Source organism: Pelmatolapia mariae, linkage group LG2, assembly GCF_036321145.2.
Source record: "Pelmatolapia mariae isolate MD_Pm_ZW linkage group LG2, Pm_UMD_F_2, whole genome shotgun sequence".
Lineage (NCBI taxonomy): Eukaryota > Metazoa > Chordata > Actinopteri > Cichliformes > Cichlidae > Pelmatolapia > Pelmatolapia mariae.
The window spans coordinates 36,022,331-36,036,072 of record NC_086228.1 but is presented as its reverse complement, the minus strand read 5'-3'; the positions used below and the strand labels follow the sequence as shown (position 1 = coordinate 36,036,072).

The window sequence follows — 13,742 nt, the reverse complement described above, 5'->3', positions numbered from 1 at the left end:
GTTCACCAAGATGTGCAGATTATGAGGAGAAAAACTTGTGCTTTCAACAGTGACTTTTATTTTGAAATGTACCCATTTAATCGCTGGAGGACAGAAAGAGGAGAAGGAAAGGAGATGTAGGATATAGATAGCTATTGGCTAGAAGGTGAGAAAAAGGGAGAGGAGTGATGTGTTTTAAACTAAGCATTTTAGCAAGTCTCATCTTTTGACAGCGACCCCTGATGCACTGTCCTAGGAGACTTCAAAGTGATGCACACACTGAAAATCTCTGACACGGAGCAAGGAAAAAAAAGATGTACATGCAGAGATGGTGGTAGTCATTTTGCTGTATGTCTTCCGGCACATTTGACATTTTGAGTCTCATAACCCTTTCTGTAATGTTATCCATCATTATCAACCTGCATTGAGACTTCACCGCTCTTTCTGTGCCTCTGGTGCCACGAGGGAAGAGGAAAGCATGAATATTTAGGAGGTTAGAAGTTCAATTCCCAATGGGAATGCCTGTGCTGAAAGTTTGCGTGTCAATTTTCTTTGCATGCAGCCACTTGGATACAAGCCTCAAGTGACAGATACAGCGCATTTCTGTGGTGAATTACAAACAGAGCTGCAGGAAAATGACTACACAGTGTCTCATCGCTGCTTGTCATGGTTGGACTGTGCCAACTCCCATGTGGTTCAACCCCTGTGTGTATTACAATGTGGCCAGTCTGGATTACTGTACTGTACGCTGAGTCAATGCAGCACATACTGTACAGAAGAAGGATAACAAAATCCTGTGGCCCATCTCGCCTGTTTCTGACAAGAGTGCTGATTCTGCACTGAAAATGCTCATTATTTCCAAAATCCTGCTGCCTGCTTGTGTGGTTGAACCAATTACTAGAAATCCAAACCAACCCACCCCAACATGCAACTAAACTAAGATAGGCTAAACATCAAGAATATTACTTTTAATTTATTTTTCATTTTTTTAAGTAATCTGATGCTGCTTTGCAGTAAAATTTGTTTTCTACACTTAACGTTGTATTGTCTTTATTTTTCATATAAAAGAGCTCATAACACACACTCATGAAGTATAACTCACCACATAGTGAAGATGTTCCTGGACTGTGATGACAGCTTAATGTAAAAATAATGACTTTTTAAAGACTTCTGGTGTCATTACCCATGTGGAACTTTGAAAGCTTGTTTAGGTGTGACTTAACACTTCTGGTACTGTCCCAGTCCCAGATAATTTGCTCTGAGGTTCAATTACTCAAGTATTAAAAGCTGACTGAGGGTTCAGTTCACAACATGTTTGTTAGATAATTATCTTCCTCCTGAACCGCTGAAAGATTTCGTTAATAGATCTGCTGGGGCACGTAAAATTGTCAGTTTGATAAAATCCTCATTCATACAGTAATTGTTCAATCACAGCTTCCACAGTTTTCTAGGCTCTGTGATTTAACAACTGGACAATCAAGCTTTGGGTTTTTCTACATCAAGAGGTGAAGAGGTGCACATGGACGCCAAAGCGTCTGGAAGGCTTTTTGTTTGTTTGTTTGTTTGTTTTTGCTTTGTTTGTGACTTTCCAAAAATATGATAAGCTATTTATGCACAACATGTTTATTTGATGTCAGCCATTAATGTGAGTAAGGCAGGATAATTCGTTTTCTGCTTTTAAGTCCAAGAATAAGCATAGTCGTTAGCTACATGTTGTTTTGGGGGTTTTCCACATAACAACATTAGCTAGCTAATGAATCGCTAAATTCCTCACTCTGAATTTAGTGGTGACTTGAATAAAATTTCACCTTTGCAGAGGAACGATGAATATGTCTATCATAACATCTGCGATTTATAATAAATGTTTTTTAAGGCATACAGATGTTAATAATTACTGTATGTTGTTGACAATGTTTGTGCAAAGTTCTGTTCAGATTGGACCACCGGTTAAGGAGGAGACAGGGCAAATACAGGCATGTATACATACATGCACTACGATTGTTACAGTAACAAGAAGATGGTCACGGTCTTTTATTTGAAGAGGTTTCAGATGCACTTGCACCATTTCAGTTTTTTAAAGCTTCTGCTTCACATTTTTGAGGATGCTGAGTTTTTGATTTCCACCTTTTCCTTTCACCCTCTTTCCCGTCTTTTCCAACGACTCCAGCAGAAACATTAAACAGATATCAGCCAGCCAGTTCTTCTTAATGAGCTAACTCTACCACAGTTGTGACTGTAAACGTCATAATGTCTTGGAATAAAAAGACAGGCATACCTGTAATAACATACAGCAGCTGTGAATAGAAATGAATAGAATAAATAAATACAATAAATGTATAACAGTGTCAATTACATGAAACTAGCTTTTATTAAATAAATGTTCAAATGTACCCAGCCTATGTGGCTGAACCATCTGTGCCGACTGCTCTGAATCTGCCACCTGAGCTAAGATCTCACTGGTTATGGCTGAACCTCACCAGGTTTAAAGGTGCACTCTGTGACCCTGACATCAGTTCAGTCTCCTCCTCCATCCCCTCTTCCTCACAGCCTCACAGGCTTAAAAGGAGTATGACCTCACCATAAGGAGAGAGCTTTTTCCAGCTGTCGCCAGTGTTTTCCAGACATGGCTCCTTGCTTCCTCTGCCCTCATTTCTTTTCTTTTCGCTCTCTCTTTCTTTTAAAATCTGCCCTATATACTGTGCTCTATAGCGCCATGTTCCTTGTGCTTCTTCATCTTTAATGGAACAGATTAGGAGGCAAGGAGCTTCTCTAGTCTTTCAAATTTACATGTGTTTACTTCCCTCCTGAGGCAATTTGCACAAGTAGAAATTCCAAGTTAATGTCTTGAGTGTATTACAGTAAATCACAATAAAAGATTTAATATCACTGCTTTGTGTATCCACTTCTTGCATGTTTCTTTTCCAGGGTGGTGAGGGAGCATTTAGGAGAGAAGGAAGTGCAGCTGTCCCTAACGTTTGATGCCGTGGAGGACGGAGATTTGGCCAACTATACCTGTTACGTGGAGAACCACATAGGGAGGCGCAGCGGTAGCGCTATACTGCAAAAGAAAGGTAGAGCTTTCCCTTTCCTTCCCTCCTGATTTACTGGTTTCTGTTAAACTTGTTAGGCAAAAAAGAAATCGACATATATTGGCCTTTAGTGTCTTTAAGAATGACAAATGATCACATGTGCATGCTGGTCCATCCACTATCAAAGCAAAAAATGTGTTATCTATACAATCTGCTTCCTTCTATCAAACTATCAACAAGTAACACAAATAATTACCTTGCATTATAAAACAACACAGTTTTTGGTATATGAAAGAGGACATAGGATGTTTGATGGTGACACGGACCGAGCCCTGAGCCACCACAAACCAGCTTTCTGTCACAAAACAAGTTACGATGCAGACGATTGTGTTGGTAAGATCAAGATTTCTGAAGTAACATTAATGCTTTACAAAGGAGGACACAGAAATCTTAGATGGTGCTTAGGATGGAACCTTGAGGCACCCCAAAAATGTGTTTTCTATTACAAAACATGCTGAGGAAGCATAGATTCTATTGAATAGAACAAGTTTACCCATAGTAAGGATTTTAAATGTATTTTAATATCCATGAAGTCAGGTTAGTGTGGAAAAACTGAACATAAAGCTTGACAGCAGTGAAGCAGAGTGCAACAGAGTGAGGCAATCAAGTTCTGTCGTCTGATACATACCCATCAACTCACTGTTTGTTTGTTAACAGAAATGCAGAAACCTTTAACATTTCAGTCAGTGCTAAAATCTGATAGGGATATTTCCTTCTCTGGGATGTTACATGTGACATTAGTAAACATGGCCGCCCCTCCCTGATCCTGGTTCTGCCAGTTTTCTTCCTGTTAAAAAGGGAGTTTTTTCTTCCCACCATCACTGAGTGTTTGCTCATAGGAGGTCGACTGATTGACAGAGATCAGCTGAACTGAACTGAATTAAATTGATTGGAATAAATTTTCAAGCTGTTGGTAATATTTTTCCATATTTACAGGAATGTGATGACATTGGCCTTAAGTGTCAGTAAGAAAACAAACATGTGAGATTCTCTAAAGATCAGAAGATTTCATTAAATACATTTAATCCTAAAGTAATGTTCGTTTTAAATGACGGGTTTCTGAGGTGCATTCATTCAAAGAAGCTTAATTTTTTGCTTCCGTGTTAGTTTTACGTTGTTTTTTGTACTCTGGCTTGCTAAATATAAGACCATGTCTGCTCCAGTTCCCTGGGACTATTTCAGACTCTTGTTATGATTCTGTTAACAAGGAAAACCCATCCTGCTCAGTATTTTCATGGGGTAATAAATATTTGTGGATGTGAACAGCTTCTGAGATAATTAAGACTTTAAAGAAGTGCTGGCATGCATCTGAGTGTTAGAGAAAGCAGTGCCACCTGTAGTTTAGTCTCAGACATCATTGGACTGTAGTTTGACTCACTCCAGAAAGACCCCAGAACACTGAACTCTGCAGAAATCATAGTTATGATGCCTGTGGGCACATCGCCTGGTATAAAACATGTGCAGCAGTCCTGATGTCTCCTGTTTGATTGTCAGTGAGAGTGAGCCTCTTTGTGTCAATTCAGTTCAATTCAGTTTTATTTATTTAAATCACAACAACAGTCGCCTCAAGGTGCTTTATATTGTAAGGTAGACCCTACAATAATACATACAGAGAAAAACCCAACAATCATATGAGTAAGCCTGCAGTGTGAGAGCGAAGTGCTCTAATAGGGTGATATGGCACTACAAGGTCATTAAGATAAGATAGGGCCTGATTATTTAAGACCTTGTATGTGAGGAGCAGGATTTTGAATTCAATTCTGGATGTAACAGGGAGCCAATGAAGGGAAGCCAATACAGGAGAAACATCCCGCCTCTTTCTGGCGACAGAGGCCAAAGCCCAGAGAAAAAAAAGGGAGGAACCTAAAGAGACATTAAGACATAGAATAGTAAAGCACCCCTGAAGGAGCAGATGAATTGTCTGTCTTACCCCAGCTATCAGCAGAAACTAGTTTCCCTGAATGCCCACTATATGAAACCAATGTATGTAATGCAAGAAAGCAAGGACAGGCAGAATTGGAGAAATGTGAAAAGAGATAAACAGGCAGGGAAACACAGCGGGAGGCCGAACGGGGCAAGAAAATAGAGAATAGGGCCGAGGTAATAGATGCAGACAGAGAGATAAAGATTGGGAAGGTGAGGGGTGACTGAGAGGATTGGGAGAGATGAAGAGAGGAGAGACACACAGAGAGGGTGGTGGACTAAAAACAGGCCTTTCTCTCTCCCTGTCTGACTCCTGCTGGATGCCTTGGGTGTTAAATCTATCTTACTATACTTAACTAGCACCCCAGGGACTCACACACACACACACACACACAGGATCACACAGACACACACCTCCAGAGGGGGTCAGGATGAGAACTGTAGGGCCCTCATTACTTAACACTGTAATTACCTACAGGAGCTGTGTGTGTGTGTGTGTGTGTGTGTGTGTGTGTGTGTGTGTGTCTCAGGACTGCTGCATACACAAAAAAACGTACACATATACTTTCCCCTCATGGGAGGCATTAAGTGGAATGGGATTGTTTTGTCAGTGTGTGTTCTCTCGACACACACACACACACACACGGGCGTGTGCATCAGCACAGCATGAAACCTGAAGTAGGTGTATGTACATGTTGAAAGCGTTCTTGCCAGCTCTGCCTACAGGAGCAACCGCACAAGCAGCTGCAAATGAAGTCGAGCTATTCGATATGTTGGCGTGCTCTGTTCCAAAGCACGCTCACACCTTCTTGTCTGTTTGTTTTCTTTATTTCCTCTTTAACCCCTGGCTCCAAACAGTAGGACACAACAAATGGTATACAGCCATTTGTTGCACTTTCCACATCTTAGTTGTCCCAGAGCTCAAAACTCTTTCCTTGTCAGCTTCTCCTCGTTCATAACTCCCACTCTGTAATCATCTAGACTGAAAGAAAATGAACAAAAGATAACAGGTTTAACCTGGATTTAGCTCACTACGTACTTCAAGAAAGAAGCTTTTATTCCTTATAGCTCATCACCTGTTGGGAAGTTTTTAACTCGGGCTTTAAACCAGGTTTGTCATTTTACATCTCAGGCCACATGTAGTTTGATCTGAAGTGGGCTGGACCAGAGAAACTCACCTTTTTCTGAAGTAGTTTACCTGCACATTTAATTCCTGGGATATCCTAATATAAGAAAAAGAAGTGAAATTTAAACAGCACTTCTTGGTTTTCTCTACATTATAAAGAAAAGCTACAGGTAATGAAATAAATCTGTCAGCAGATTCTTTGGGCTTAAATTGTAAGAACTTAATGACCAGAATGTCTTTGTGAATAAACAGAAAATATCCTGTTTTATTTATTTTACAGTGGAAACTATATATGCAAAAATTTATGTCCTAAATTTATGTCCTCCTTCACATTTTCTGAAGATATCAAGTGGGCCGGATTGTCTTTATTGGGCCACTTCTGTTCCCCGGGCCTTATGTTTGACTCCCCTGCTTTAGGCAATGTCCCAAACAGCTAAAATAAGGTCACAGTTCCTGACCTCCATCATCTCCTCTGTCATGATAGTTCTCCATATTTAATTGCAGAATGGTTATGAAGGTTAAAACTGTTTAAATGAAACTGCTTGTCCGTGTGCCGCTCCATGATAAACGAGGACAGCACTGAAACCCGAGCAGCTGCCCTGAAAAGTGGCTGAGACTTGCTGTTTAACAATATGCGGAAATTAAGTCCGAGTCTCGGGGTTGACTTGTATAGCAATTAAACTAATAACCACTTCTGAGTAAAAAGAGTGTTTAAAAATGACCAGTGCCTTTCTTTGAGCAGACAGATCACTGCAGCGCTCTTTTTCTCGGTCTCTTGAAAACAACAACAACTATAGATTTGAGTTTATTTAAAACTCTGCAGCTCAGCTATTAACCACAACCAGAAACAGAGAGAACGTTAGTCTATTTTTTGCTGCTCTGTGTTGGCTTCCTGTATGGTTTTGGATTTATTTTGAGGACTTTCTCAGCAAGGCAACAACATCCCTTGTTTACACTTCCATCTTTTAGGAAACCACGGTAGAGCTTTTTTTAACTTCTTGTATGCTCTGTTGCACTTTAAAAAAAATGTTATTATTTATTGGGTTCATTCCACCTTTTAAAAAAGAATTTAAATATGAGAACTCATATTTACAGGTCTTTGAGGTCGAATTAGTTTTTAGCCCACTTTTATCAATATTAATGTTGAGGTTTCTATTCTTTGGTAACGTCCTGCGTTTATTTCCCTGTTGGAGTCATAAAAACAAACTATGCATAAGTAAAGAGTTACTAGTTTGAGCCAGAACCACCAGAGATTTGCCAATAAATGGTTAGCACAAAGTGCTGAACCAGTCCCGTAAACTCAGCATTTATTGTAACAAACTATGAACTGGAACGTTGTAACCAGCTGGATGTTTGTGTGAAAATGCATTTGGTTTCAGTTCTAAGCAAATACAGCTTTAACCTAAATTAATTTGATTTTGTTTGCTCTTTTTTCTTTTTTCCTCCTGGTAAAAGTGAGTTTTTTGTTTTCACTTTCGCCAAGTGCTTGCTCATGGGGGTGTCCTCTGATTGTTGGGGTTTTCGCTGTATTACATCCCCAATCAAAAGTTTAAGACAGCTTGAAAAATGGCAAAAAATCCTATTTTGCATGGTTGGATCTTAAAAAGATTCCAAAACTTTATTTTGAGCATGCAGTTTATTGAAAATAACACTTAAACTGAAACAGGCTGTTTTACAGCTGATCCAAAGTTTAGGACCACACCTCCAAAAAACTCGTAAACCCCCCAAAACAGAAATCAAAGTTCAGACATGAACTCAGTGATGAGGAGCTCCACTGTTATTGTTGATCACTTCAAAAATTTGTTGCGGCATGCTTGATGTAAGCGTTTCCATGAGGTGAGTGAAGTTTCTCCAAGTGGTGAAGACGGCTGCACGAAGGGCGTCTGCTGTCTGGAAGTGTTGTCCGTTTCTGTAAACTTCCCTTGCCATCCATCCCCAAAGGTTCTCAGTTGGATTTAGATCAGAGGAACACGCGGGATGGTCCAAAAGAGTGATGTTACTCTCCTGAAAGAACATTGTGTACTGTAACGTTGTCCTGTTGAAAAACCCACACAGACGAGGGCAACATAAGAGAAGGAAACTCTCTGCCACCTTTCAGTGTTGCATGTTTGGTGCAAACGGTCGGTTCTATGGCGTCCAAGGGGACGAGGCCTTTGAAGACGTTTGTTTTTGAAGCCCTTCAGTCTCAGATGCCGTCTGATGGTTAAGAGGCTGCAGTCGGCACCAGTATTGGCCTTAATCTGGGTCAAGGATCGTCCAGTGTCTTGACAGACAGCCAATTGGATCCTCTGGCTCAATGCTGGTGAAATTTTTTGGGTCTTCCACTTGACCGTTTTTGTTCCATAACCCTCAGGATCATTTAAGAAACTCCAAATGACCGTCTTACTGCGTCCAACCTCAGCAGTGCTGTGAGAGACCCTGCTCATGTAGTTCAACAACCCGACCGTGTTCAAAAAGGGAACGTTTTTTGTTTTGCCTTTGCCATCAGAACGTCATGACAGTGTGACTACTGACAGAAAATGACAATGAATCCACATTTTTGTGCAGATTTGGCCTTTTTAAGGCATGTGGTCCTAAACTTTGGATCAGCTGTAAAACAGCCTGTTTTAGTTTAAGTTTGTTTTCAGTAAAATGTTTTGTCTCGCTCCCATTTCTCCTTGTTACATGTTGAAGCTCTACTTGGAACCTTGTTAAGATCCAATCATGTCTTAAACTTTTGATGGGGACTGTATTGTAGGGTCTTAACCTCTCGGTAAAAAGCTTGTTTGTGATTTGTGCTGTATGAATAAAATTGAATTGAACTAAATATTTTCATCTGACAAAGCCTTTATTTTAATTATGACAATAAAGGTTTTCAGGTCTATGTTACATTGTTACATACACTGTCCTCTGCTGTAAAGCACTTGACATTTCTCATATGAGAGGCATGAAATAAGTAGTAGCTCTTAGGGATTTTCTTGTACTGAAAATTCGTTGACATTAATTATATTCCTTTTGCACACACTGTGACTTACTCACTCACCGGTGCCAGTTCAAAGACAGCTCCATCTGTAGTGTCATTATTTTATTTAACTTGGGGAAGTTATAACATAATAAATTGCTTGATTACATTTTTGGATTTTAGGTCTAAAGGCACTATATTTTCCGATTATGATAAGAGAGAGAGAAACTGCTGACCAAAGGTTAATCATAACTAAAATGAAATTAAGGTCTCTAAGGGAATATTTAAGCCTTTTAGCAATAAATCACAGCGCTCGGTCTTTTAAGAAACATGTCACACTGGATGAGGTCATCTCTGCACATCAGCTGCTTCCAAGTTCAGCACAAAACATGAATATCACCTCAGTTTGCCCAAAGAATATATAATATGTGTTTATGCATAAAACAGTTATATTACACTGAGCCATTGTAATCAGGAAACCTGCTGATTAGCTGGACATGGATGTTTTTGCAGACATCTCTGTGGAGTGTATCTCCTGCAACACTGGAGCATCTTTAGACTCCCTGGTTTGGTTTTACAAATTCATGCACTGCATCAGCTTTATTTTTTTATTTTTGTTGGCTTGCACGAAATTTCTTTGGATGCTCATTTTTAAAGGCGCACAGGAGGCAAAGGTGCCAGGCTCTGACTGAACAGAGGTTGCACACAGAATTCGAAGCAGAGTCACAAATTGATTCAGTTGCTTTTAGAATTGGTACACCTCTCGTTGCTGGACCTTAAAAGCCTATTAAAAGACTACAAAGGTCACAGACACAATCAAGATGTCATATCTTTTCCTAAACGTTTAACCAAATGCAGTAAACAGGTGTTTACTGCATTTGTATGTACTGAGCTGAACTACAGCTAAAAGAAGAAAAACAGCCACAAAAACAGAACTGTTTGTACAGTCAGTAACTATCATCCTTAGTCCGAATAAGCAGACTTATTTATAATTCCCACTTCAAGTCAGGGCTATTTAAAAGTTCACTAACAGGGTTGACTGTTCCAAAGCCTCCTGCCCGAAGCCTCGGAGCTCATAAGGTCACATTTGGGTGCCAGAACTCGACATGACAGCCTAAACAAAGCACAAGTTATCTTAAGTTAGCGCAAGTTATCAAAGCTTGATTTCCTGCACTGAGTGTGTGTGATTGAATTAGGGTGTGCTCTCACTCTGCAGTGACCCAAGGTAATGGGTTGATGCATCTATGTTGCACGCATGCACTCACATGGACACGCGCACCTACAGTACACACACCATCCACATCTGCTTATTGCAACTGACAGAGCATAAAGAGCTGCCTTCAGCACCGTGACGAGAGTCTTACTAGAAAGAAAAAAATGGAGGCAGGGAGGGAGATGGCCGGAAAGATCGGGAGGAGGATTGAGAGAAATGACAAACTGGAGGACAGATGGGGAAAGACATGGACTTAGTTTCTCAAATGTCACTCAAGGGTTTGTTCGGGGGTTGTAAGGCTTTGAGTTTGGGCTCACCACAGGCTCCGGTTTGACAGGATTGAACATGGATTTATGGATGAGGAAGGGCGACAAACTCCCCAGACTTTCCCTTCAATCCCCTTTCCAAATTTGATATCATACTGTGTCCCTTTCCTTTTGTAGAACACACTTTTTTCTTTACAGTAGGTCCATTTATTCTGAAACTTGTTTACGTGTTCATCAGATACTGTCCACTCCACCTTCATGCCATTATACATCTTTATTTGTTCTGCGCACTAGCTGCTCTGGCTATTTACAGCTATGGTCAGGATATTTCAACTCAGAATGAGACTGACGCTGCATTGGGATGGTAGCCAAACTCCATGAACATGACTAATGAGCAAGAATTGAAGTTGTCTTAATCTAACAGTCAAAGCAGCAACGCTCAGGTTTAAAAAATGAAGCCAAAGTGAACAAACACAAATTGCAGTTCCTGAAGTGGCCACTTGAGTTTGGATCATCCATTTCTATCCAATCTTTAAGTGATGACGTATGAACCCTGCTTCTGGATCCAAACTGCTCTGCGTTTATTAAGGCTGTTGTGTTTTTAACATGTTTTAATGTTTTGTATCTTGTTCTATTTAATCTCAACAAGCCCCTAAAAACAGTCAGTGATCACTGTCAGCCTCTGTTGGTTTTTATTACCACTGTTCATTTTAAAGCTCAGTTTTTAAAACCTTACGATGTAACTACAGCCCAGCCCATGCAGCAGTATATTAATGACTAACCTCGTATTGTGGATGGATTATCTCAGTTGTTCTCCTGACTGAAGTTTGGTCCGTTTACAGCATCCAGCCATGCGATTGCATTTGTCTCTAACCATCGGGAACCCTCAAGTTAACTTTTATCGAGCGGAAAAAAGTTAGTGTTCATCCTCCAGCTTCACTGTGTTTATGTTATGCTAACATAGCTGTGCCGCTAGCGATCACGTAGCACATCATTATATACCAGCTAGCCCAACTTCAGTAACCCTACAAACGTCACTGCTGTTTAGTTTTCTGTCTTCATTTATGTTGGAAGTGATAGCAGAGCTGTACGTTTGAATTTTTCAGAAATCTCTCAGTCAGAACATGCTATATCATGTTTAGGTGGAAACTAGCGAGCTAACTTCCTGCTAACTTCTAACTCTGTTAATTTCATTCTGTAATAATCCTGTTTTCATGGATGCCTGGACGTTAAACTTAATTGTTACACCTGGTAAAGCAGCAACGCTGATCATTTTATTAAAGATGAAAGAATTTAGACAGTTTGTAACTCTCAGTGATGCCGCAGTGTTCGTTTGACTTTGGAACCTGAAGCGGAGTTTGGACCCGGAAACGGCTAATGACGTCAGACTTAAAGACCGATTGTAGCACATGGGGGTGTAGCTGATCTCTGTCTATGTGCCCTTTGTTGATTTGGTTAGCCCCTTTTTTCTTTCTTTTTTATGCTATCTTTTATATACAGTCTGTGCAGTCTATATACATTGGAACCACTGTATATAGACTGTATATAGACCACTGTTTCTGAGGCAGAATACAGTATCTGACCTGTCTGCACAGAGAGCCTTTAAAAAACTGCCTACTAGATAGAATATTACTATGGGCTGTACTAATTCCAGAGGGAACACAAGGTTTGAGTCTTTAAGCACTTCATGGGTCCAAACTGAACAATGGTGTGACAGATGGTGTGTTTGGACGCCAACATTCAGACTATTTTTTGCTATTAATAATTGTTGTTTTAGACATAATACTTTAGCAGCAAATGCAAAAAGCATTCCTTACAAAGCCAGATGAATGAGATAAAAAACAAATGGGGAGAAAGAAAGCAAAGGCGGTGGATGTGAATGAGCTTTCAGTGCAATAGCGTTGGGCTGTAAAGCCCGAGGAAGAGAACGAGAGTCTGAAAACTTATGTTACAAAAAAAACTTTTATCATATTCTTTTCTTTACATGCAGACACTGTCACCATTACAATTCCCAATTCTTTTTATGCCTAATAAGTAAAAAGCATGCTTAAAAATCCAACTTCAAAATTCTGCACCCATTTTCCTGTGTGCTGATATCAGGAGACGGCAGCAAGTGACTCATTACTAATGGAAAATATCTGAGAAAGATAGATGAAGGGGAGCCAGTGGTGACAGAGTGGGTGTGGGGGGTGCAAACTGAGAGAGGAACACAGAGGGAGGAGATAGGGATAGATATGGATGAAGGCAGGAGACAGAAGCAGAGGTTTCTAAATGTGACTCATTACTAATGGAAGCAATGTGAGTTAACTTTACTGTAGAGCAAATATTTGGCAATTAGTGGAATTTCACTATTTTTCTTTCCGCTCTCAGACCACCACCCCTCTACCCCGTCCCCCACTCACTGCTGTCCCTGCTCTGTCTGCTGTTAGGCGTATCTAGTGAAGGTAGTGTTTGGCTGATGGGAGCAGAAGGGTTGGAGAGACGTCTACTGGTGAAACGTGGTAACTTCAGCTGGTTTATTAACTGTAGTGGTGAATAGAAACAAAGCTGCATGGTGAAAGACTGTAGAGATGAACTGCACCAGTATTTCAACAATATTTGGGAGCAGATCTTGTGTTTTATAAATTTATCCTCAAAAGTAACCTTTATTTTGTCATGCAACTACAAAAAAAGCATGACTTGGCCATAAAATCAAGAAAGCAAAAGAACTTAAACTGAAAAAAGAACTGAAAGTCATGCGATAAATACATTCCAGTTACAGCTAGTGAGGAAAATACAAAACTGCCTAAGCTGGAATTTAACGTCTGAATCCAAACGAACATTTGCAAAGAGTTATTCGAGATCTGGGAAATTATCCAAATTATTAACACATCTAGTATGACATGTTTAGTAAATTTGACTAAAAAGGCATCACAAATATATTCAAAATAACATTAGATTCATTAAAGATTAATGCATCTTACAAATCAATTTAGAAAGCATCTACAAACAGGCGCTCTCATTTTATACTCTTAACAAGAGTTTTAACCCTTTCAGCATAGTGGTCACTACAGTTGACAGCTATTCAAAGGCTGTTTTCTTGTATTGGGGTCAGGGTTGATGGGATACTTGCTCATAAACCACTACCTTGGACACTGATGCGTCACTCCATACCTGCCACCCACTGGTCAGCCAGTGGACATGTAAAAAAACTCTTATGCTTAAG

General features: G+C 40.0%; 1 protein-coding gene across 4 annotated transcripts in view; it reads left to right on the top strand.

Moving 5' to 3' along the window:
• Positions 1 to 13,742, top strand: part of il1rapl2 (interleukin 1 receptor accessory protein-like 2) — a 443,220-nt gene that overhangs the window by 405,318 nt on the left and 24,160 nt on the right. For all 4 annotated transcript variants that reach the window (XM_063499998.1, XM_063499989.2, XM_063499971.1 and 1 more), the window contains exon 9: positions 2,905 to 3,050. In XM_063499998.1, coding sequence (XP_063356068.1) covers positions 2,905 to 3,050 — 146 coding nt within the window. The remainder of the gene's footprint in view (positions 1 to 2,904; positions 3,051 to 13,742) is intronic.